Genomic DNA, 22,706 nt, shown 5'->3' with positions numbered 1-22,706 from the left:
TCGTCTCCCATGGGCCTGGAAGGTGCTGGTTGCACGTGGCCTGATTCGATAGGTGGTGCAGACATCCAATCACCCGCAAGCTGCGCCTGGACGGGGCCGAATGCAGCCATCCAATCGCCCCCCTAGTGGTCGTCAAGCAGTGGCTTTGGAGGCTGCATGCCTGCGCGCTGCGTAGCGTGCAATGCATGCACGCTGTGCGACGTGCAATGCATGATGTCCCTGCCGTTTTGGGCGCGGTCCTCGCTGCCGTAAAGGAGACCTGGTGGCGATGATGACCCACCATTTTCGGGGTGGATTCCTCAAAGTCATTTCCCACTGTAGTTGCTGCTTTTGAGTTTTGACCCATGGAGCAGGGCCTCCGCGGCTGCAAGTCATGATACTTTTATTTTCACTAAAACATTTATTTTAGGAGCGTATGGACAATGCTCCTTCTTAATCTAAGAAAAGAAACATGCATGCAAGCAGATGGGCTTGACCTATTTATTTTATGCTGTTAATTTTTGAGGCGAATCAGGGGAGTACCCTACATTTTTTTTATATATAAGAGGGATTTATGTACAGGCAGATTACATAGGTTTTAAACCGAAAGAGGGATTTATGTTGTTTAATTAGTAGCAGGAGTAACATGTTCTTAATCTAAAGATCTTTGATTCATCAAAATCTTTAATCTTATGATTTTATGAATAAACTTAAGCTTTCTAATTGGATATGAAAAACTTTTGAACCATATACTAAAACTTTCCAATCATATGAGCAAAAGTTTCAATCTAAATTTAAAAAAATTGAATAACATTCTAAAGCTATATGTATCCCGCAATTTCAAAGAACAATTTTTAAATTATAGCTTTGAAACTTTGTGTCTCATTTCTTTCAAATCAAATCACATAACCAAATGTTTGCACAAATCAAGAAAAGGTTTGCAATAGGAAACATGTGGTTCAACATTCATATAACATATTTAGCATTTTGTGCCTACATTCTAAAGATTTTTCAAATCATAGTTTCAAAGCTTTCGGTACCATAACTTCAAAATCATAGAACCAAAACTTTGTACCTTATTTCAAAAACATATTCAAGATGCTTCTTGTAAATGTTGATGTTGCAAGCTTTGCAGAGTCAGTAGATAGATGGACTTGTTTATTCTACGTCCTTCACTTATTTCTAGTCGGTTACATTTGGGGGGGGGGGGGGGCAGGTGCCCTTGACAAGAAAAAAAGGCATGTGTGGCCGTGAGCTTGCGTTGGACCAATCGGTCCTGCAACGCTGGAAGTTAACAAAACTGAAAATAACATGAAATCATTGAGAATTAATTGAGAGTTAATTATATACTTTCTATCACATCAACGTGTCTTCGTACAGAATTTGTGTGAAGAAAATGGCGAAGAAAAGGCATGTGCGGGTGTGGACATATGTGTTGATCGCGTGAGTGCCATGGTGGTCGTTGGTTCAGGTTGACACACAGGCGTTGGGCAATCTATCTCAGAAAATTAGTTAATACAACACAGCCTACAACTTCCTTTTGCCTAGTTTTTGGGTTTATCCAAGGTGGAAATCAACAAGGAAATCATTGGGAATTGAGACTCGTGAGGGGACATTATGTGTATCTTTGGCCTTGTTTAGTTCACCCCTAAATCCCAACTTTGGCAAAAAGATTCTCCATCACATCAAACTTGCGGTACATGCATGGAGTACTAAATGTAGACGAAATTAAAAACTAATTGCACAGTTTTGTTGTACTTTGCGAGACGAATCTTTTGAGCCTAATTAGTCAATATATGGACAATAATTCACAAATACAAACGAAACGCTATAGTGTTGCTACAGTAATTTTGGCACCCCAAAGTTGGGCAACTAAACAAGGCCTTTGCTTCTTGCGGTTGCTTCGACGCGTCCGTACAGAATTTCATTATTGGCGTGTGGCTGACGGGTGGGTCCTTCCAGAGGGCTGCCGGTTTGTGCCGTTGTAGTACTGACGGGTGACCGACAGATTGGTCCCACCTCGAAAGGGTTTGTTGGTCACCAATCGTCGTCTGTGGCCAAATGACATACGTGTGCTGCGCTGCTGCAATTCTAGTCTTCATCTGTGCAAGTTTCGGTTTATAAATTCTAATCTATATGTTGTTTTGGTTTATTGATCAGCTGCCTCATTTCTGAATTTAAGAGAGCAATGGGAATGAGATCAAAAAAAAAATTCTAAGGTTTAATAATGTGACTAGCTGCTCAGCTTACACTAACAGGTGCTTCCTCTCTCTTCCCTAAAACACTGTCGTAGCTAGGTGTACACCTTGGCAGCGAGACGCATCCATCATATATATCATTGCTTTTGGTTTGGGATGATCACACGGCTGCCAGCCTTCACATGCATGGACGACTCCAGTGGAAGAAAAGAAGCAGCAGCAGCAGCAGCCGCCCATCCGTGAGCAGGCTCATGCATCAGCGAGAGAGCTAGCAGCAGCGCAATGCGCCATTTCAACGGTATCCCATCAAGTCATCATCAAGTGGCGCAGCGGTGGTGGTGGTGGTGGGCAGGCAGGCAGGCAGCTCAGCTAGTAGGCCGAGGACGACGAGGGGAGCTGAGGCGTAGTGGTGGTTGCAGCTAGCTGGGCGATGGCGATGGCGATGGAGAGGGATGGGGATGGAATGCGTAGCACGGAAGTGGGTGCTGGATCGGGAGAAGGCTTGTGGTGTGGGATCAGGTGCTGCCCTCCCAAATTCGGCAACTCGACACCGACCGCCCATTCATGCATCGATCTCTCACTGCATGCCCCCATACCATGCCTTTACTTTAAAATTAATTTGCCCAGAAAAATAAATCTCTTGATCGATGCTATCTCTTTCACTCTCTCCATCTGCTGGCTGCTGCCCCTGACGACGACCCTGCTGACCATCAGAACAAGTGAGAGATGACAGCGGTGATATGTGACCTTTCATATGCAAATGAATGGTCCGCATGCGAGAATGAAAAACAAGTTATTGGATCGTTATTTCTACGTGTACGGCTGATCATTAGCCTCGATATATGCTAATCATACACAGTATGTTACTGATCACGAGCACTTAGCTAATTATAGGTCTGTATTGCCAATAATAGTAGTGGCAACTGGTAATGCATAATGCAATTACGGTCTACAGCAGCAATACTAACTAAATTCATTTTAGTACATATATGGTATATCCACTTCATACATATATATAACTTTGATACAGTCAAAACTAATAGTACTACCTTACTACTACTACGGTAAAAATTAATAAGAAAACAAAGAGTATGTGAGGGAACTAATTTAACAAATTAAGCAGCAAGAGAGCTGGCTATATGAATGAATGCTTAGCAACACCCATCATCCTGCTGCCCATCATCATTAACACAAGAACAGCAAGCAGCAGCAGTCAAATCCGTGCATCAAAAGACGCAGGATCGGAGACGGAACAACCAAGGTACAGGTTCAAGAGCTGCATCTCTTGAGATAGAGTAGTAGTCATGAGTAGGGGATTTTATTTGCACCGCGTATGCTTGCATGGGACTGCTACCTTTCACAAGAACTCACCATGGTTTATTTTGCAGCTCATCGATGATCACTAGATAGATGAGCTGCAGCTGCTGCTGCTGCTGCTGGATCAGTGCTAACTTTTCATGCATGTGAAATGGCAGGCAATTGGGACTTTTGGAGGACTACATACATGCAAGAGTAGTAGACGCATGATCATGCATGGGTACATATATGTAACAGAATAAAATTTATTGGATGCCTCATTCATGGGTTTGGATGTGCATGCATACATGTCAAAGGATGTAAACAAAAAGGAGTTTGCTGCAGAGTGTGCATATGGCGCTGCTTTCTGTGTGGGTTGCATATGCACGAACACCTTTCTACCACCAATAAGGAAATCCCCAGACATGCCTGATAAACACAACAAGTTCTCCCCATCATGTAAATTTCGACCTAACGACCAATTATGCCATACTTAGTTTTTTTTGAGCAATATGCCATAGTTAGTTAGTTGCCCTCTCTTTGACATACATATATTTACAGCACACATGTGATAATAACGGGAATGACTAGCATACATCCATCTAAGCATGCTTAATCCACATGTGTTTAGAGTAGTCCTAATCATGACTAGCACTAAAGCTGAAATTGTTACTAGGCATGACCAAATCACAAATGCAGATTTTGGCAAGAAACAAAAATATATGGCAAACTGAGTTGGATTTTGCTGGACTAAAACTGTACAAGGATCGGAGTGGGTTTCTTAATCAGTTCATATATGCAATCTTTGTTTCCTGCCTGCTGCACATTACCGATTCTTGCAGACATAAAACACAGAGGGGGAAAAAGGAGAGGCCATAAACCAAAAGGCTTTAAGAATATGTAAAGATGTCTAAATAGCTATATATGGGTAAGCAAGATAACAAAGGCCTCAGCAAAGGAGGCCACAGCTCTGGTCAGTAGTAGTGTGGCCTTTTGCCTCTCCCCGCCCTCCTCACTCTCTCTCTCCTGCTGATCCCTTCCCTTCCCTTGCATTGCCTCTGGCCTGCTATTAAACCACTTTACCCTCACGTTGCAGGAAGGGAGAGGAACCTAGCTCCCTTTCCTAGCTTGCTTGCAAGTCCAAGAAACGAGAGGAGGGGAACAAGGTAGAGTAGTCTTTCTTTTTCAGTTAGGTTATCTCTTTACGTGCTAAATTTCACAAGTATTTCTGCAGCAGTCGTGTGTGATAGTTGTGATCCGGTTAGTTTCTGTGCTGAGATCGATGGATCCTATTTGTAGTTTCTCCCTTTGTGGAAAAAATCCCCCTTTTCTGCGCTTCGAGTTCTTGCAAGAAAAACCATGGCGGCTTCTGCTACTTCGATGCTTCTTTGTTTAGACTCTGATTTCCGTTTATCTTGCTTTCTATTTGTATGTATCTGGGCATTCGTTCCCCGCCTGCGGCGTTGCTATGCTTTGGAAGGTTTCAACTTTTTGCTTCTGAGATTTCTCCTCCTAGCAGCTCGACCGATTGCTAGATCTTTGATCTTGGACATGGGGGAGGAAAAAGACAAGACAACGCTATATATACAGCTTCTTTGCTTTGCGATAATTTTTCTTCGACCAAATCATATTCTTGGCTAAAGTTTGCTTGCTAGATTTTGTTGCTATTTTTACATCTGATCCTTAATCTGCTTCTGTTGAACGAGCTAGAAGATGGTGGGCTTCTTCTTTAACGAGAAAAGAAGCTCCTTGATTCATCTCACTGGCTTGCTGCTGTTCCAGGTTCTCATTTTTGAGCTTCTTTCCCCCAATAAATTTGTGTTCTTGTGGCTGATTTCGTTGGATCTCTTGTATTTACATGATCGTCTTGCCTTGCATCTGTGTGTTCCTTTCCCCGCCGAGAGAAAGGGAGGAACTTGGCTGATCGAGTCTGCCAGGCATCGATCTGTCCAATCATGACATCACGCTTTTTCATATACGCCTTCAGATTTGACCCTTCTGTCAAATCAAGCGAAATTCGCCATCTTTTCTCGAAAACAGGCTTGGATTTAATTCTCTTCTATCTTTGCTGATGCCTCCAGCAGCTGGTTCCTTTTCCCTTTGTTGGTAGACACCCATGAAATTGCTTGCTCGATCGATCGTAGTGTGCAGTGTGTGCTACTGGCTATACAGCGGTTGGATCTGTCAAGCTTCTCTTTTGATCTGCTTCAGATGAACTGAATCCGCTCTCATACATGTGAAAACTTGCTGGCTTTCAGCCGAGATCTCCAGCATGGGTAGGGGAAGGATTGAGATCAAGAGGATCGAGAACAACACGAGCCGGCAGGTCACCTTCTGCAAGCGCCGCAACGGGCTCCTCAAGAAGGCGTACGAGCTCTCCGTCCTCTGCGACGCCGAGGTGGCGCTCATCGTGTTCTCCAGCCGCGGCCGCCTCTACGAGTACTCCAACAACAGGTGCGTGAGGCGCAGCGATAGATCTTGCATCTTGGTAGCCGGGCGAATGCTTGATTCTTTTAACATGTCATTTCATGCTCAAGTGATCGACTTGCTGTTGCTTCATGGAGGAAAAAAAATACAATTTGATTCATGATGTGCCGTGTGACACTTGTGATACTAAAAATGCTTCAAAGAACTTCGAAGCAAGTTCTTCATAAATTTTATTAAGGTTAGGCGAATGAACTGATTAGTAAGGATTTGTATAAGATCAAATATAGGTTTTTTTTTTGTTATGTTCATACATATCTGTTAAGATATATGGTCTTGTGCGAGTACTAATCAGATTATTGTCTGAGCGTTCATATAGGAAAAGATAATTTTATTACCACGGCAGCAACCATATGGTGCATGCTTAATTTGACTGGATTTTTAATCTGTTTTAGCTCAAACTGACTATCACTTGTGGCACATTTTTTTAGCTACCATTCATAGATCAAAATGTGCAATGATGTGTGTTTTTCCCCTGTTACTTTCTACCACATTGGTAAATTTTCCTGTTATGTCTTGTTTGTCTATGCACAAGCAGGATTCGATTTGACCATGTATGCACACATCAATCAGAATTGACTGTGCAAAAAATGTGTTCCTTCCATTTAATTTCCTGATCTGAACTTCATACATTGTCTACTTTTCAGAAGTTACCATCAATTAGATATTCTAAAAGATCCACTGTCTACTATTGCCACCCATTTATATTATACATTCAGTCAAATTGACAAAAATGCATTTGCAAAGTGCTAGATGTTTGGAACACAGGACAATAATACATGCAAAAAATTTGCCCACACGTCTTTTGTCCAGTCAAATGCATTTTCATGGTACTCTCACTCTCTCCCCCCTTTGGTTGAGAGGACGTTGCAACGTACTGACCTGACCCTAAACTAGCTGTCAAGAGTTTCCCTTTGCTCGCTTGCCCTCCCCAAGTCCCACCCATACACGCATATACATGCATCTTCTTCAGAGCGTACACTCACCTCATCATCTGCTAACTTGCGCACCGGCCCAGGAACTGCACCGTACTCCCATATTCGCCGTGTTTGCTCCCCTCTCATGCAAAGTGTCAATCAACAACAAATGCACGACACACCGTTCCTTTCATGGGCTTTGTCAAGTTCTTCAACAGCACAAGCAGTAGCACAGCTGCATTATTCCCTGCACAGTTTTGCACCGAAGTAACCGGGACACGTTTTCACATGCATTATTGACTGTGTGCACGTTTCATACACATATAAAATTTCACTTCACAATTAATGACTTTCACTTTTTGGTTGCTGTGGTACGGTCTTTTGGCTTGTGAACAACTGAACATATATACCTTGTCATTTATCAGTGCAAGAACACAGAGGTTGTCACTTCAGAACTGACTCATTCTCCATGCATGCCTTTTGCCTTGTTCTACTGATTGATTGCAGCGTGAAGGCTACTATTGAGAGGTACAAGAAGGCACATGCCGTTGGATCATCATCTGGGCCCCCACTCTTAGAGCTCAATGCCCAGGTAATAGTACTAAAGTAATGCACGGTTATTCCTTAAACCATTCTTACTGTTAAAATGTGGTGATTTTCTTATGTTTTGCATGCACTAAAGTCAATGTATTTATAGACTGAGAGTTCTTGCATGAGATTCTTCTGAAAGTAATTTTGGCGTTAGTAATACTAGGCTGTACTGCTGTAGTGCATGATAGTGGCGTACGTGTAGGCTTAACGTGTGCATGTCCTGATCTAGTTTTGTACCAAATTAAATCATTCTTAGTATTTGGGGGTGGGGAGTATAACTGGAGAGATTGTCTTGAGCTGCACTGCACACATCTATATTTCTTGATGATCATGCTGAGCCTATCTACTGGCTTGCATCAGAATGGTGAAACATAATTTGACGACCGCGACCAGGAAATTTCTAAAAGTGAAACAGTCATACACCTGATGACCTGAACAAATTAGTCGTCATACCCCTCTGTTACTCTCGATCTGAATGTTCCTTTTACTCGATTTGGCCTTGAATAATATTGTACACAAATATGAGATCCATATGATGTTTCCTCTGACTCTTTGTTTTATCTTCTGAAGCAATACTACCAGCAAGAATCTGCAAAACTGCGCAACCAGATCCAGATGCTGCAGAACACTAACAGGTAGAGCAGCCTTTTGCAGAGCATTCATGTAATTGATTTCTTGGTTATGATATTCAGAGGAATGTGATAAGGTTTTTTTTTCCTGAAGAACTGAGGAATGTAATAAGTGACTGGAAATATGCACTGCCTGTATATATTTTTATTGTTTTGTCTCCCATTTGAAGGCACTTGGTTGGTGATTCGGTGGAAAACTTGTCACTCAAGGAGCTGAAGCAGCTTGAGAGCCGCCTTGAGAAAGGCATTTCGAAGATCAGGGCGAGGAAGGTAAGAATGTAACGTTATCCAATTCATCCATCTTCATGCAAACTAATCAAACAAAAAGGGTGTTCGATTCTTCAGATAGTACGTGTATTATTGTTTTCCGTGATGATTTTTCTTAAATAATTCTTCGAGTTCTGATGTAATTGCGATCGCTATGTCATCGTCGATTCTGATTGCTGTACTTATTTCAGAGTGAGCTGCTGTCTGCGGAGATCAATTACATGGTGAAAAGGGTAATACATGCATGTCAACTATATAAACTGGTCACTTGCTTCATTTAGCTAACTAAGCCTGCTTGTATTCATTCCTTTGCATCAAATCTTGCCGAAATTGCAGGAGACTGAGCTTCAGAATGACCATATGAACCTCAGGAACAAGGTGTGCTTATTGCTTAACTGTCGAAAATCAGAATCAAACTTTTGTTGCATATTTTAGCTTTACACGTATGCTGATCACTCTGTCCACTATCTCTATCTGATCAGATTGAGGAGGGGGAGCAGCAGCTGCAGCAGGTGACCGTGGCCCGGTCCGCTGCCGCCGCCGCCGCCAGTGTGGAGCTGAACCCATTCCTGCAGATGGACACCAAGTGCTTCTTCCCCGCTGGCCCCTTCGCGGCGCTGGACATGAAGTGCTTCTTCCCCGGCGGATTGCAGATGCTGGAGGCACACCGCCAGATGCTCACCACCGAGCTCAACCTTGGCTACCAGCTGGCGCCGGCGCCGAGCGACGACGCCGTCAATAATCCGCATCAGTTGTTCTAACCTGCACGATCGAGGAGCTTTTCAAGCGATCTGTCGCCGATAGAAGCTGGCAGTTCGTGGCCTCTAGATGTTCTTGTATTGGCTTCCGTGACCCTACTAGCTTGTTATGATGTGTGTTGCACCTTTTGTGTCTGATTTTCTCCTTGCTATGGAGAACTAAACCTAATCAATTAGTCATAAATGATCAAATGCTACAGCACCTGTGAGGCTGTGATCAGCATCTGTTATATATTGTCAATCCAAAATATATACCATACTGCATGATTCGATGGGTTGCAAAAATTAATGCTGATTGTTGCTGCTGCTATACCTCCGTTCTCTCCTAGTTTCAGTTTTCGAAAAAAGTTTGGTTTGATATTAGTCTACTACACAACTTTAATCGTGGGTGTTCAAACTTGTACGATAGTACAAAAGATTGCAAAAAAAAGAATCATGAGACATTTGATGGCTAAATATTTTCCTTGTCTCCTTGATGGCCCGATATTCGTATGACTCCCCTATGAAACTCAAATCTTTTCTTGAACAACTTAACTGCTACATCTTCCAATCCTAAATTTAGACAGCAGACAGTGGATGTCCTAAACATTTAATTTTTGTGGTCAAGGTGAGTACTTACCTAACAAAGTTGCATCCAACATTTCAGAGAAAATTATGTCATTGCTATAACAAATGTCTAGATTAGTGACATCATTATAAGAATAACAAATTGCTAGATTAGTAGGAAAAAGGTTTATAATGTAATAATAGGCCTGAATAGATTGAAAAACAACATTTGCACTAGAAAAAGTTATAGTATGTACTCGCATCCCGATCACAAATAAATATTGCATACAAAATTGCCTACTAATATCACGTAAGGTGCTTAGCACCAATACCTAACAGTTTATCTCAAAATCCTTTGTTTCTGCTTACTCCACTTTGAATTTGAATAGCACGGTAACCTCAAAGTTTTAATATGATAAAAACCCTCCTCTTACCTGATTATACGTCTCTACCCCCATCCGTGTAGGAACTTTACCAAGTAAACATGAAAACAGTTTTTTAGCTAATCTGGACCAAGTATATTGATCAAGCTAAATATATACCGATATTAAATTCTCATCAACTCAAATATGAAATTCTGAATTGGACACTAATTTTTACAGGCATAGTTATATATGGTATGAGCAATTTTTTAGACACATCAAATGGATGGACCTCACCTATTTAGTATTTTATGAAAATTCTTTAAATAATTAATCTAAAAATGTTATAAAATTAAATCACCAAAATTATTTTAACAATTCATCCAAAAATAATTAAGAAAAATAAATGGACCTTGCTTACATAATAACGTGCATTGATACCTACAACATCAAATTAGTTTAATCAATCATGAAATATCTATTTATTGATAGTGCATTTGTTTGGTGTTGTAGATGTATTCTATAAACTAGTTGGATCAAAGTTAGATAAGTTGATTTGATTTGAGATAAAAACTAAAACATTTTACTCGTTGGACTTTAAATAGTTTGTGCCAAGAATGCTTTCAAGAAATTGGAATGCAGAATAAACTGGAACCAAGTTAAAACCATCGCAATCACATTTCAGTGTCAGTGCTCTTGCAAAATTCTACAATTTAAATTGCTCGCATGCCAAATTAAAGCAGAAACAACCCCTAACAAAATTCTTTGGGCTATACCAACGCAAATAGGTCTGCGAAAATATTTTTAAATTTGTTTTCTTTAAAGAAGCCACTGACGTGGCAAACCACAAATGCAGTTTTCAGTCGTGCCATGTGATTCGTGGAGAGGGACGAGATCCTCCTTTTTTTTTCTAAAAAAAGAAAAGAAAAAAAATCACGCATCCTCCGCCTCGCCCCTCGAGCCCTAGCTAACCACTCCCCTTTCCCCGACGAGGCGGCGCGCGAGGCGAGGCCACCGGCCGGCGGGTCCTGCCGCTTCTCCCCCCTCGGCTCCCCGGCCCGCCTGCCCCGCCGAACCCCTCCGCCGAGCGCGCGCCTCCGTCCGCCGAATCCCAGCGCGGCGCCCGGTCGCCGGAGGGGTTTTCCTCCTCTCGCCGCCGTCGCAGCCGCCCTCGCCTCCTCCCCGCGCTCTGCTGGTGCTGGGCCGGCGTCGAGCGGAGCGGGAATTCAGTCGTGCTCTGGTCGATTTCGTCTTCGACCTTCTCGTTTATGGTAAGGAATCCTCGACCTTGCTTCGCTCGAATCGATCGAATTCCCCTGTTCTACTAGGCTTCTCCCCTTGAATTCGCTGTGGCCAGGAGCAATCAAGCCCAAATCTTTCTTGCTGGGATGGGTGCTCCGTGCTCCGACCCCTCGTGCTCCATTAGGTCTAGGATAGGATTACAATTTACGATATGTGAATATCTGACGCTTGCTGTCAACCTACTTGAACTTATAACTGAACAGAAGACCTGTATTTTTTCAATCGCACTTGTTGGCTTATCCTCACATTCCAATAATGCGCGGATTTAAAATGTGGCCTAGCACTGCAACTCATGTTCATTTTCTAAAATCTTCCCTGTGTTGTGGGTTTGAGCGATATAATGTAGGTGAAATTTAAACATCTTTATGCCGTAGTCTAGTATATCCAGAATCACCGTTTCTTAAGTTTATAAAGCAGTGTTGTTTAGGCACACCTGGAACCTTTCCTGTGTTGTTGGTTTCAGAAATATAACACTGTAGGTGAAACCTGAAACACCTTCTACAGTAGCCTAGTATGTCTGGGATTAGTGTCGTTTCAAGTTTCAACAACAACAATAACAACAACATAGCCTTTCAGTCCCAAGCAAGTTGAGGTAGGCTAGAGTTGAAACCCAACAAGAGCCACAAATCAGGGTTCAGGCATATGAATAGCTGTTTCCCAAGCACTCCTATCCAGTGCTAAATCTTTGGGTATATTCCATCCCTTCAAATCTCCTTTTATTGCATCTTCCCATGTCAATTTTGGTCTTCCTCTGCCTCTCTTCACAATACTTTCACACCTATGTTAACCTGAACCCAATTTTGGATCCTACTATCTGAATGAAATGTATTAGGGTTGCCATCTAATGGGAGTAACCTTGGTTTCCTGTTGTGTTCTGTCACTGTTTTCACTTAAAGGTCATGCACTTCATGTCACAAATTTACACAGCTAACATCAGCCAGATGCATGTTATCAGTGCAGATGCCAGAAGCTGAGTGGAACGATGAACGCACTAGGATTGTTTGTGAGCTCTTTGTTGAACAAGTTCAGGCAGGGAACAGGCCAAACACCCATCTAAACAATATTGGTTACCGTAATGTTGCGGCCAAGTTTCAGCAGAGAACACAGCTACTCTATACAAAGTTGCAGCTTAAGAACAAATGGGATAAGTTTAAGAGTGATTACATCACTTGGAAGAAGCTGCTTGTAGTGGGGGCGGGTTTACCCTGGGATGCGGCAAGGGGAACATTTGCTGCTGACGATGAATGGTGGAAGAAGACAAATAAGGTTTGTGATACTTACTCTGGGTCTATAATTTTTACTGTGTGAACCATTTTAATCTTGTCACACCCTTTCCTTTTTGCTACTGGTAGGAGCTGCCAGGTGCAAGGCGATACCGCAATCTTGGTCTGCAACATGAGGATAAGTTGAAAATAATGTTTGACTACATCACCAGTAATGGTGTGGATCCTTCGCTACATGCTCCAGAAAGCCCAAAGAATGGTGTGGATCATTCGCCACCTGGTGCAAGTGGTTTGCCATCTGCTGCTGACAGCCCCATGAATGGAGTGGATCATTCTCCTGTGACCGCAAACGGTTTGCCATCTGCTCCACACAGCCCCATGAATGGCATGGATCATTTGCCCCTGGCCACTAATGGTTTGCCATACGCTCAAGAAATCCCCATGAATGGTATGAACCTGGATGGATCAGACAACAATGCTGAAGATAATGATGATGCTCATCAAGAGCCAGTGTTTCAGTATACCTCAAACAGGAGGAAGAAGAGACCTATTAATGTCATCTCTACGAAGAAGAACAAGAAAAGTAAGGCCGAAACCGCTCTGCTCATGCAGTCTCACTTGAGTCGCATAGCGGAGCTGGCTCAGAAAGCACAGGACACTTTCGAAAAGTTCAGCTCCCAAGCTGACACACAACCATGGCCTAGCATCCAGGATGTCATGACACTGGTCCGTGAGTGTGGAGTGCGGTCTGGAAGCAACGAACATTTCATCGCAACCGAGCTTTTCGTCAGCAGAGAACAGAGGGAGATGTTCCTGACCATGGAAACGGCTGAGGAACGGTTCCAGTGGCTTCGAAGAAAATATATTGTCAAGTATCTATCAAGTACAAGTCTGGGTCCTAGATAAATGAATGATCCTAGAACCTTTGTTTCAGGTTGTGGTAAATGCTTAGGCTTTATTTGACATGACCCATTTTGTGTTGGAATCCTAACTAGTATGCATTACATTTTAAGATAGAGTATGCAGTATATCCTGACAAGTATGGTTGTAAAGTCTCATCTATGAACGTGTAGTTGTTCTGTGGTGTCACTTGTTTTCGATCTAGCATTATGTTTCAACCGCAAGCAATATCCTTTATGATATTAAGTTAACGTAAATTACTTATCTACATTAAAGTTGCGAGTTTCTACATCTGAATATGAGATAACTGCTTAATGTTTATGCACATTAAACAGAAGGTGGTCTGCAGCACCCACAAAGAAAAACCAAGACTTCGACGGTGTTACTGAACCTGAGTTGAGTTCTTTGTATAGGCAAAGTTTGATGAGTTGTTTTGTGTGGATTGTTTACTGTGCTTTTCAGCCACTTCAACTTAGAATTGGGCCGAAATGGGGGTTGGGCCTTTTCAAGTAGTCGCGACGGCCCAGCTATGACTGACTCCCTCTTCCCAACCGCGCGAAGTGAGCATTATCCATCCAAACTCCAAAGGAACGGCAACGCGCTCGCTCGCCGGAGCTTCCACCCGCGCCGCCCCTTCTTCTCCGGCGGCCAGTAGTGTCCACGCGATGGCCGCGTGCGCCGCTCGCTACCTCTTCCTCTTTCCCCTCCTGGCCCCGAAGTTCCCGCTGCCACACCCTCCATTCAGGCGGCGGCGCGGGCGCGGGGCCTGCATTGGCGCTGCCCGCTGCAGCTCCGAGGCTAACGCTGCGTGGGGAGGCATTGTCGAAGATGACCTTACTGAGCTCCTGCAGGTCCAGTTCTGTTCCCTGTTCACCTCTTTTATCATAGCGAGTGAAATCATTAAATTCGTCTTCTTTCTGGGGGAGACGCAGTAAAAAAATGTGGCAATTTTATATATCATCTGCATAGGTAAAGCATGAAGTTGGCAGTCAGAAATAAAAACTCGTGTGGTTGGAGTTTGAGAGAACAAACTAGCCTGGGATATAGTTGACTTCGAATTCTCGCTGCAGTAGTTATACATCTTAATTTAGCTTAAAGTGGCGGATAACTCGCTGATACAAAGATTTCTAGCCGTTGAATTGCTGGAGAACATAAATCCATATGTGTGATGAGTGATGACGAAGTATAACTGTTTCTGCATCTGCAGTTCCGCACGCCGGTTACATAACTGAAGCATACATCAAGCACAAAGATTCTCATTCACGAGCTTGGGTTGATCTTTAGTTACATTTTCACATGCAAGTCCTACATATAGGGTAGATAATGACAAGAGTAACTTAATATCAATCATATGCCCTGTGCACTAATGCCCGTACAACTCATTGTTTACCGCAAGAACAAGAAGCATGAAGCCTTGCATGGATAAAATGAAAGGAGAGGATGAATGTTTCGCTGCAGATTGAGTCAAGTTGCTGCTCTATGATGAACATTTCAATACAAAACGAAATCTTTATGTCCAAAATGATTTCATGTTTCAAAATCATATGCCACATGCATGGCTGGCTTAACTGATGTATGCTGGATTTGTAATTTGCTGCAGTAGTTTTTTTTTAAAAAACTTCCTTTTGTGTAGATTGAATAGCAATATAACATAAAGGTGTCGATCTACCTTTTGTAGATTCTACCAAGAGATTTACGAGACAATTTGCAGAATGAACCTAGAAAGGACCAGCTATTGGAGGTGAGACAGATGAGCTTGCTTGCTTCAACTATTTTTGAGTCTCATTGTATTTGGACATTCATATGTATATATTATATTTGCATATGTGATCCCAACTAATGAGTCATCAATTAGGTCATTCTGGATTTGGGGAGACGACCAGAGGCACGTTTCCTTGGTGACTCTGGTGGCCAATACCTACGGGACAGTGAGGTATGTACTGCTATGCAGTCTCAAATTCTTAATAATATTATGTTTTCTTTGTTTGTGTGTACTTGCCTTGTCATTATTGTGAAACCCAATCATACGATCAAAGGAAAATGAACAAGATCATATATGTTTCAGTGCACTATGATTAGTGTCAGCCTCTCATCTTTTGTATGATAAGTTTGAAATTATATTAGCCAGTCTCAAGTCTGCTGCTGACTGGCATCTAGTTTTATTCTGCTCATAGGTCTATACTGATCACAAATTCAGTCATAATAAAGTTTTCTTGTTGAGTGCACACAGAAAAAGGTGAATTGGAATGCAAAAGCACAATTAATGTGTCCCGTTCATTGTATTTGTCGTATGATAGATCTCACAGCAAGAGCTGGAGGCAGCGCAGCAAGCAGTAGGTGAGTTTGGAGGTGACAACCGTGCAGGGATTGAAGGTACTTTGCATAGAATATCTGCTATAAGGAGCAGAAAAGGAATGGTTGTTGGTTTGACCTGTCGAGTTGGCCGAGCTGTTACTGGACATGTTGATATGGTCCGTGATCTCCTAAACTACAAAGAAAGCATTCTTTTTTTGGGAAGGTACCTCGCCTTGTTTCTTAAACATTCTAGGATCTTGATTGCTTCTTCCATCTCTCTTTTTACAGATTAAGATGACAAAAATGAAGCTAGTAGATAGTAAGTGTGTTTTATGAGCACACACTAGATGTAGATGTTATTAGGGATACAGTAGTAAAATATATGGCAATATATTCCTTATTCAGGAACAGAGGGCAACAGGAGTCTAGGCCGTACTCTTTTGTTTTATTTTAAAAAATCATGTTCCCAACGGTTGCGTCAATATTTTTTATGTTTTTCAATGGGACTTTCTGTTTTTTTACAAAATGAATTAAAGGTGAAGTAGAGTTCCAAAATGCTCCAGAATAAATTCATAAATATTTTCTTGATATGTGACAGGGCCAAGACATTTCCCAGAAGTAGGATGAAATTTCTCTGTAGATGGAAGTAATGATGTTTATGCCTTTCATTGAACCTATAAGTTGAAAAAAGAGTTGAGAATGTTAAAATAAAATACCAGAAACCAATATTTTTGCAAGTACGATCCTGCATTCATGAACCAGTTCTGGAAGTTTCAGAATGCTCTAGATCCATTGGTATATACATGTGTTTGTTGTGTGCAATTTCCTTATTTGGGGATCAGGTACAATTTACTTAGTTCACATTCTTTTGTTTGTTAAGGCCTGGGGTAGGCAAGACAACTGTTATGCGTGAGATTGCACGTGTTCTAGCAGATGAATTTCAGAAAAGAGTGGTACGTTAACAGTTTATATTCTTGTGATTCTCTGTTTCAGGTTCAATTTAATTTTTATATAGCGCCTTATATTTTCTATTGGTGCACTGGTGTTTAGGGCAGGTAATTGTGGACACAAGTAATGAGATTGGTGGGGATGGGGATATTCCTCATGCTGCTATTGGTGGCGCAAGAAGAATGCAAGTTCCTGAACCATCAATGCAGCATAGAGTAATGACTGAAGCAGTTGAAAACCATATGCCTGAGGTGGTTATTGTAGATGAGATTGGAACTGAAGCGGAAGCACAAGCTTGCCGCTCAATTGCAGAAAGGGGTGTGATGCTTATTGGTACTGCCCATGGAGAACGACTTGCAAATATCATTAAGAATCCGACCTTATCTGACTTGGTATGCTGTCAATTATAATATTTCATAGGAAAATCCACCATGTCTGCTTATGTTCATTACTGTATAACAGATTGGAGGTGTAGAAACTGTTACTCTTGGTGATGATGAAGCTCGTGCTCGACGCAGTCAGAAAAGTATTCTGGAGAGGAAGGCCCCTCCAACATTTCCATTCCTTATTGAGATGAGGGAGCGACATTACTGGGTAACTCATCGGGTATGTCTGTTCTTACATGTCTAGCAATCAAAATACAGGAAAAATTACACCATTTCATTTAAATGTCAATAAGGTAATGGTGGTGCTAGGAAGGGTTCGGTGATAATTATGTTTCTTAGATTTCAGATAGTGATGGTAGATTAATCTAAACCCTGATTTTCCCTCTGCCCGTGCTAAGACCCGTGAATTTTTTACCTATACAAGTGAACATATGCTATGTTGCAATATTTCCCATCTCTAATCATTTACTAAGGTTACTTGGCCTTTGAGTATCATTATTACTGCATTTTGTAACTCCTGCTATTTTTTCCAACGACCAAGGAAATTTTCAAATTTTAGGATCCTCAATGTAATCTACTAAAAAAGGTGTGATGGTATTTTCTGTTCTCCAGCTGCGCCAATACTAATATACCGTGCCTATTTTGTTTGTGCAGACAGAAAGGAGTGTGGATATGCTGCTTCATGGAAAGAAGCCACTGGTTGAGGTAACATTCTACCTAGCATGTCTCTACCAGTTTTGTGGTATGAGGAATTCAGGGGTTCTTTTTGGATGTACGAGCAGATATGCTGTGATCTACAGAAAAGGGAAATTGGATCATTTCAGTTCTTTCTATGCATATATTTGTTGTTTTCTTCTCCACTAATTCTCATTTTAAAGCATGACATCTTAACCACGCACTAGGTGCTATGTTTATTTGAACCGGCAAACTCTGTAATACAAATGTCACTATATATTTTCTATATACAATTGTCAAGTGATTATTTTGTCAAGTGAAGCATGCTTTAGCAAAACTTTAACTTCCATTGGTAACTAACCATATTACAGGTCAGGAAAAGGGATAACAAATTTCAAGTTGTTATTGAAAGGTGGGCAACGTATGATGGAGATGGACTCTGAACTCCAAATTCACAATTCATAATTGCTTCTAAACTGAGTGCTGCGGTACTTGAGGTTTCTGTGGACTACTATCATCTATAGTACCAAGCCTCTTGGTCTGAGGTGGTATGGGCTGATCCTAATCCCAAAAGTTTGCAATATCTTGGTATCCTGGTAATGTTACTGACACTACACATTTAGGTGAGTACGCAATCCCCATATTCCCGTTATAGATCCTTCTTATATCAGTGGCATTCAGTTTTTTCCCTGCCTGAATTTGGATATATTCTTCTCCAAAGTAGGGTAATACTAAAAAATTCGAAGCTTAATATGCATCTTATTACATTGATGGCATCTTATACAGATGGTGAATAAATGAAAGAAAGCATCTTTGGTGGACTACATGGGTGAACATTTGACTGATACCTATCCCAGGCTTGTTGTTACTTATTAGTATACTGCAGATAACTTCACACTAATTAGGTAAAAAGGAACTACTGTGTCTGTATCAGGTATTTGTTAGCACTCTGCAAAATTGCTGTACCAATTTTGAATGTATATTCCAATCTATGTATTTTCCTCTGAAAAAACAAAGCCATGTATATCATTACTTCTAAATTGCATGAGATGTGTACCGTGTACGTATCATTTTCTAATACACTCATTCTCATTTTCTATTGTTACTCAATTTCTACATTATTGAGAATCCCAGGATTTTCTTTCTCCTTTTTTTTGTTTAGTTAAGGTGCGTTGGTTTTTGGATTTAAGATTTTTTTAAAGCTCAGTGGACCACACAGTTGGATGTATAACCTTTCGTCCGATTTTCTGCGACTGACTTGTTTATATGTTTTTTCCTCTAATTCTTAATTGCACAATGTTTGATAACAGTTTCTACTTTGTTTAAGTTTTTAATATGTTTGTTCTATTTTTATTTGTGAATATATTTTTTTAGAGTTATTGGCTTGTGAAATGATCTGTACTTTCTTTACCCTACAGTTAAGTCTGCATGGTATACAATCCAGTCTTGCTGGTACACTTTGTTCCTCACACTTGTATGATTGAGAAAAATGATCCGATGAGTCCGCTGAGTTTTGGGTCATGGGTTGATTATGGATAAATACATCAAGTTCGGTCAGGACTGGATCCGCAAGCAATGGTCATCGTAATGGGCTAATGGCTATTGTTGTTGGTCGCAGAGTACTGAGGTGGTCGGTCTGCCTCTGCCATGGTGGTTTGCGTTAGCTGAGCGGTTGACATCAGGGAGTAACTGCCATGGCCACATTTGACATTTTCCAGCAAGAGATGAAGAGGCTTTTCCGCAGTGGCCAAGCGTGTTGCCGCCTGATGGTTAAGCAAGCTGCTGCCGCGCCAGCACTGACAGCATGTGTTGTCCTTGGCACGGCAGGGCCTCACATGCACGCATGATTCAGCAGATGTACCAATGCCTTCCTTGGAGTCCACTCCTAGGCGCAAGCTGGAGACTGCAACCAAGTCAACACTGTGGATCCACATGGAAGTAGGAAAGGAGTCACGCATGGGTCGTTGTCCTTGATCAATATTTCCTTTTTTTCCCCCTTGAAAAAAGTGTCTGCTGTTTGTGAAATTACTTCACTATCATGTTCCTTTAAATAAAACCATGCAATTCTTTGATGTGAGGTTGTTTGTTCAACTTGTTGTGCATCCTAAACCACGCCAATTTGCCAATTTCCTGAGTCAAAACATTTCTCTTTTCTTGGCACGCAAATGTTGGGCAGAAAACGTCGTCTTCTTCTTCTCCACTGCCTGCTGGCGAGAACTCTCAACTGAATGATGGATGATGTGATCACACGTGCAGCCGCACGCGCGCTCGCAGCACTGGCCTCTGCCTCAGGCTCCGTCAGGTTCCGTCCCCTCGCGCTCACGACTAGCTGCTCTGCTCTCTTCCGTCAGATCATCACTACGCCTCGGCTCCACCACCGTTGAGTGCCTGCCGTTTGGATCCCAGGGCTAAGTTTTACTAGCTCTCTTAATTCTAGTACCGTGAAGTAATTGCTGGGCTAAACAGGACAAGTGAGCGCCCAGGAGAAGTGGACGGGGATGGATGACTTGTTTCCTGCGACTCCAGCAGCAAGGTGTACCTGATCCTGCGCCCTACCAGCACGACCCAAGCAGCAGCGGCCTCCTCCTGGCCTGCTGGCTGCTTGCCTGCTCCTGCACAGCGATTGCTCCAACCGCAAGCTACCAAACCTACACGGCCAAGCGTTGCAACTCATCCGTCAATTTCACTAATGCAACCGTTCTTTTCTAGTTTTTTTACTTTTACTTTCCTCGCCCAACAACAACAGGAAAGAAAGGACGATCATCTCATCTGGATTCTGAGTTTCTGATGCCTTGCCGTGCCAGCAACCACTGCCATCCATGATCTGTGTTGATCTGTCCGCACACATGGCCTGGGGGCCTGGGGCTCTGTGGCTTGGCGTCGCCTGCCTGCTGGCTTCCATTGCAGCGGCCAGCGGCTGCAGGGCACGAGGGCATGGGGCTCTGACGCTAGCTCTGGCCTAGCTGCTGCTGCTGCAGGCCATGCATGCAGGCCATCATGCATGCCATGCCAATGCCAGGGGATGAAGGGAGAGGGGGGCCTTGGCGCTTTGCAGTCGCAGACTCGCAACAGCAGGCAGCAGCATGCATACGATGTACAAGGGGCCGCCCCTGCTGCTGTCTCGGCAATGGCATTGCCTTGCAACGAGGCTGAGCAAAATATGATTTTTACTCTAGATGAGACTGATGAGCACACGACGCAAGATTGATTTCAAGTTTACAGGCTTTAGCGACGGTGTCTATGGATCATGATTTAATTAATTAGTGGACAATGGGTGTACATTTAGTGGTCTGATTAGTTTTTGGGCGATTTTATCGCAAGGACACACTTGCCACGTTGGCAGTCTATTCTCATAGTGCATTTGTAAAGCATTTGCAAAGCTGTTCCCTCCCGTCTTCTTCTTTGGTGATGTTTGTGGAGAGCATTTGCAAAGCTCCCTCTCATAGTGCGCCGTCGTCTCGTCGGCAGCCGTCACCAACCTCCGTTCAGCGTCGCCATGATGAAGCATCAAGCATGCCTGCCTCACTGATCAGTGATCACACTCGCTCGCTCGCTTCAGACAGCATGGTGGGAGAGAGGTGGCTTGGCTTGTCGTCAGGCCAAAGACGACGGCACACGCGGCACTGTAGCTGCTAGGGGTAGCTGTAGCTTTTCCTCTCATCTCCTGATGTGATGCCTGATGGCCTTTATCTTGCCGTCCTTTTTATCTGTTGCATAGTGCCATTGGTGCTGCAGACGACAGAGCTTGACAACACATCCCAGGACGGCGTCGTAGCACCAGCAGGTGTGGTTGCATGCTGCTAGTACTGGCCTACTGGGGAAGAAAATTGGATTGGACTGAACTGAACTGGATCAGCACTGTGATCTGAACACTACTCCTAAGACTGTAGTGTAGCGCTGATGCTACATTACTAGGGATCGATCGATCCCACAAGGTGATGGGTGAGGGTGAGGGTGATGATGAGGGAGGGCATGCAGATGCAGTGCATGGCCCAGACCATACCGGCCTTTGGCGCCTTGTAGTGAAACTGATGAAACATTCTGGATTCAGATTACTGCCAGGCAAAGTGAGTGGCAAACAACACAACAAAAGTTGGGGTCCAGAAGATGTGTAGTGTAGACGAGAGCATGAGAGGCCGGACAAATCACAGGCGCCGATTGAGGTCTGCATGCTGGTGGATTAGCACATGAGGGCCGTTCCATCCTTCACGCCCATGCATGTGTGTGCAGCTGTGTTGTTCGGCTGTTCCCCACTGAAGCTGCATCTTCTCCTTCCTCACCAAGTCGGCCGCAGAGATCGAGTCCCCGTGAGAAATATGGCTCCTTCTTGCTCCCCTTCATTCGGACAAGAAGTACTAGGAGCGAGCAACTGGAGCAAAAAAGAAAAAGCATGAACTGTGTCAAGGACACTGAACCTCAAAGAGCTTATTCAGCTCCCCCAAAACCAAACCAAACCAAACCAATAATCACTATCCACTGCACGGCAGATCTAGGTGCATTGCAGGGTAGCTGAATGCTGATCGCGCATAGTGGTAGGGAGGGGTTCAGAATTCAGATCAGGGTAGTTCAGTTTCGATCCCCCACAAGACAACCACACTGGCACACCCAGCAGCCGGGCATTAAGTTGCTATCCATTTTGGGATGGGCTCTCCACATGCTCCCCTGCCCCCCTGCACACCCACAGCTCTCGCCTCTGCTTGGACCCCCAGCTCCAGTAATAATTCAGCCAGATTTCCCCTCGCTGCTGGATGTTCGCAATGCATTGGTGTGTGCTGTTGTTGCCGGCACCAGCAGTTCAGCACCGTCCCTCTCACCAATCATCAACCCTCAACTGCCCCCTGATCCGGCCACAATCATTAGCCTAATCCAACCATAAATAGGTTCCAATCAGAGTTGCTAATACGTACTACTAACAACCATGCACGGCACAGAGCAAGAACAGTAGCATGA

General features: G+C 43.1%; 3 protein-coding genes across 4 annotated transcripts; all 3 read left to right on the top strand.

Moving 5' to 3' along the window:
- Window positions 1–4,503: 4,503 nt before the first annotated feature.
- LOC101776842 (MADS-box transcription factor 13) lies at window positions 4,504–9,323 on the top strand. The gene is made up of 8 exons (XM_004960729.2): window positions 4,504–4,639; window positions 5,732–5,927; window positions 7,382–7,466; window positions 8,036–8,100; window positions 8,265–8,364; window positions 8,553–8,594; window positions 8,698–8,739; window positions 8,844–9,323. Exons 2-8 carry the CDS (start codon window positions 5,746–5,748, stop codon window positions 9,120–9,122), a joined length of 795 nt encoding a protein of 264 aa, XP_004960786.1. The 5' UTR covers window positions 4,504–4,639; window positions 5,732–5,745; the 3' UTR covers window positions 9,123–9,323.
- Window positions 9,324–10,954: 1,631 nt separating this feature from the next.
- On the top strand, window positions 10,955–13,676 carry LOC101776166 (L10-interacting MYB domain-containing protein). Of its 2 annotated transcripts, none has more exons than XM_004960728.3 (3): window positions 10,955–11,298; window positions 12,271–12,595; window positions 12,682–13,676. In XM_004960728.3, exons 2-3 carry the CDS (start codon window positions 12,275–12,277, stop codon window positions 13,456–13,458), a joined length of 1,098 nt encoding a protein of 365 aa, XP_004960785.2. In that variant the 5' UTR covers window positions 10,955–11,298; window positions 12,271–12,274; the 3' UTR covers window positions 13,459–13,676. The 2 variants fall into 2 exon arrangements, with proteins under 2 accessions (XP_004960785.2, XP_004960784.1); XM_004960727.4 differs by having other exon boundaries at window positions 10,957–11,298; window positions 12,285–12,595.
- Window positions 13,677–13,991: 315 nt separating this feature from the next.
- On the top strand, window positions 13,992–18,861 carry LOC101775766 (uncharacterized protein ycf45). The gene is made up of 10 exons (XM_004960726.2): window positions 13,992–14,303; window positions 15,131–15,193; window positions 15,308–15,385; window positions 15,750–15,970; window positions 16,628–16,700; window positions 16,803–17,087; window positions 17,158–17,301; window positions 17,736–17,786; window positions 18,128–18,379; window positions 18,543–18,861. Exons 1-9 carry the CDS (start codon window positions 14,118–14,120, stop codon window positions 18,197–18,199), a joined length of 1,173 nt encoding a protein of 390 aa, XP_004960783.1. The 5' UTR covers window positions 13,992–14,117; the 3' UTR covers window positions 18,200–18,379; window positions 18,543–18,861.
- The last annotated feature ends 3,845 nt before the right edge of the window (window positions 18,862–22,706 follow it).

This window comes from Setaria italica, chromosome III, assembly GCF_000263155.2.
Source record: "Setaria italica strain Yugu1 chromosome III, Setaria_italica_v2.0, whole genome shotgun sequence".
Classification (NCBI taxonomy): domain Eukaryota; kingdom Viridiplantae; phylum Streptophyta; class Magnoliopsida; order Poales; family Poaceae; genus Setaria; species Setaria italica.
The sequence above is the reverse complement of the archived record's forward strand: the minus strand, read 5'-3'. Positions and strand labels throughout refer to the sequence as shown.

Coding starts and splice junctions, on each gene's coding strand:
- LOC101776842 (XM_004960729.2), top strand. CDS start 5,746: ATGGGTAGGGGAAGGATTGAGATCAAGAGGATCGAGAACAACACGAGC. Junction 7,467..8,035: donor TCTTAGAGCTCAATGCCCAG/GTAATAGTACTA, acceptor TATCTTCTGAAG/CAATACTACCAGCAAGAATC. Junction 8,365..8,552: donor CGAAGATCAGGGCGAGGAAG/GTAAGAATGTAA, acceptor TACTTATTTCAG/AGTGAGCTGCTGTCTGCGGA.
- LOC101775766 (XM_004960726.2), top strand. CDS start 14,118: ATGGCCGCGTGCGCCGCTCGCTACCTCTTCCTCTTTCCCCTCCTGGCC. Junction 14,304..15,130: donor ACCTTACTGAGCTCCTGCAG/GTCCAGTTCTGT, acceptor TACCTTTTGTAG/ATTCTACCAAGAGATTTACG. Junction 15,386..15,749: donor AATACCTACGGGACAGTGAG/GTATGTACTGCT, acceptor GTCGTATGATAG/ATCTCACAGCAAGAGCTGGA.
- LOC101776166 (XM_004960728.3), top strand. CDS start 12,275: ATGTTATCAGTGCAGATGCCAGAAGCTGAGTGGAACGATGAACGCACT. Junction 12,596..12,681: donor GGTGGAAGAAGACAAATAAG/GTTTGTGATACT, acceptor TGCTACTGGTAG/GAGCTGCCAGGTGCAAGGCG.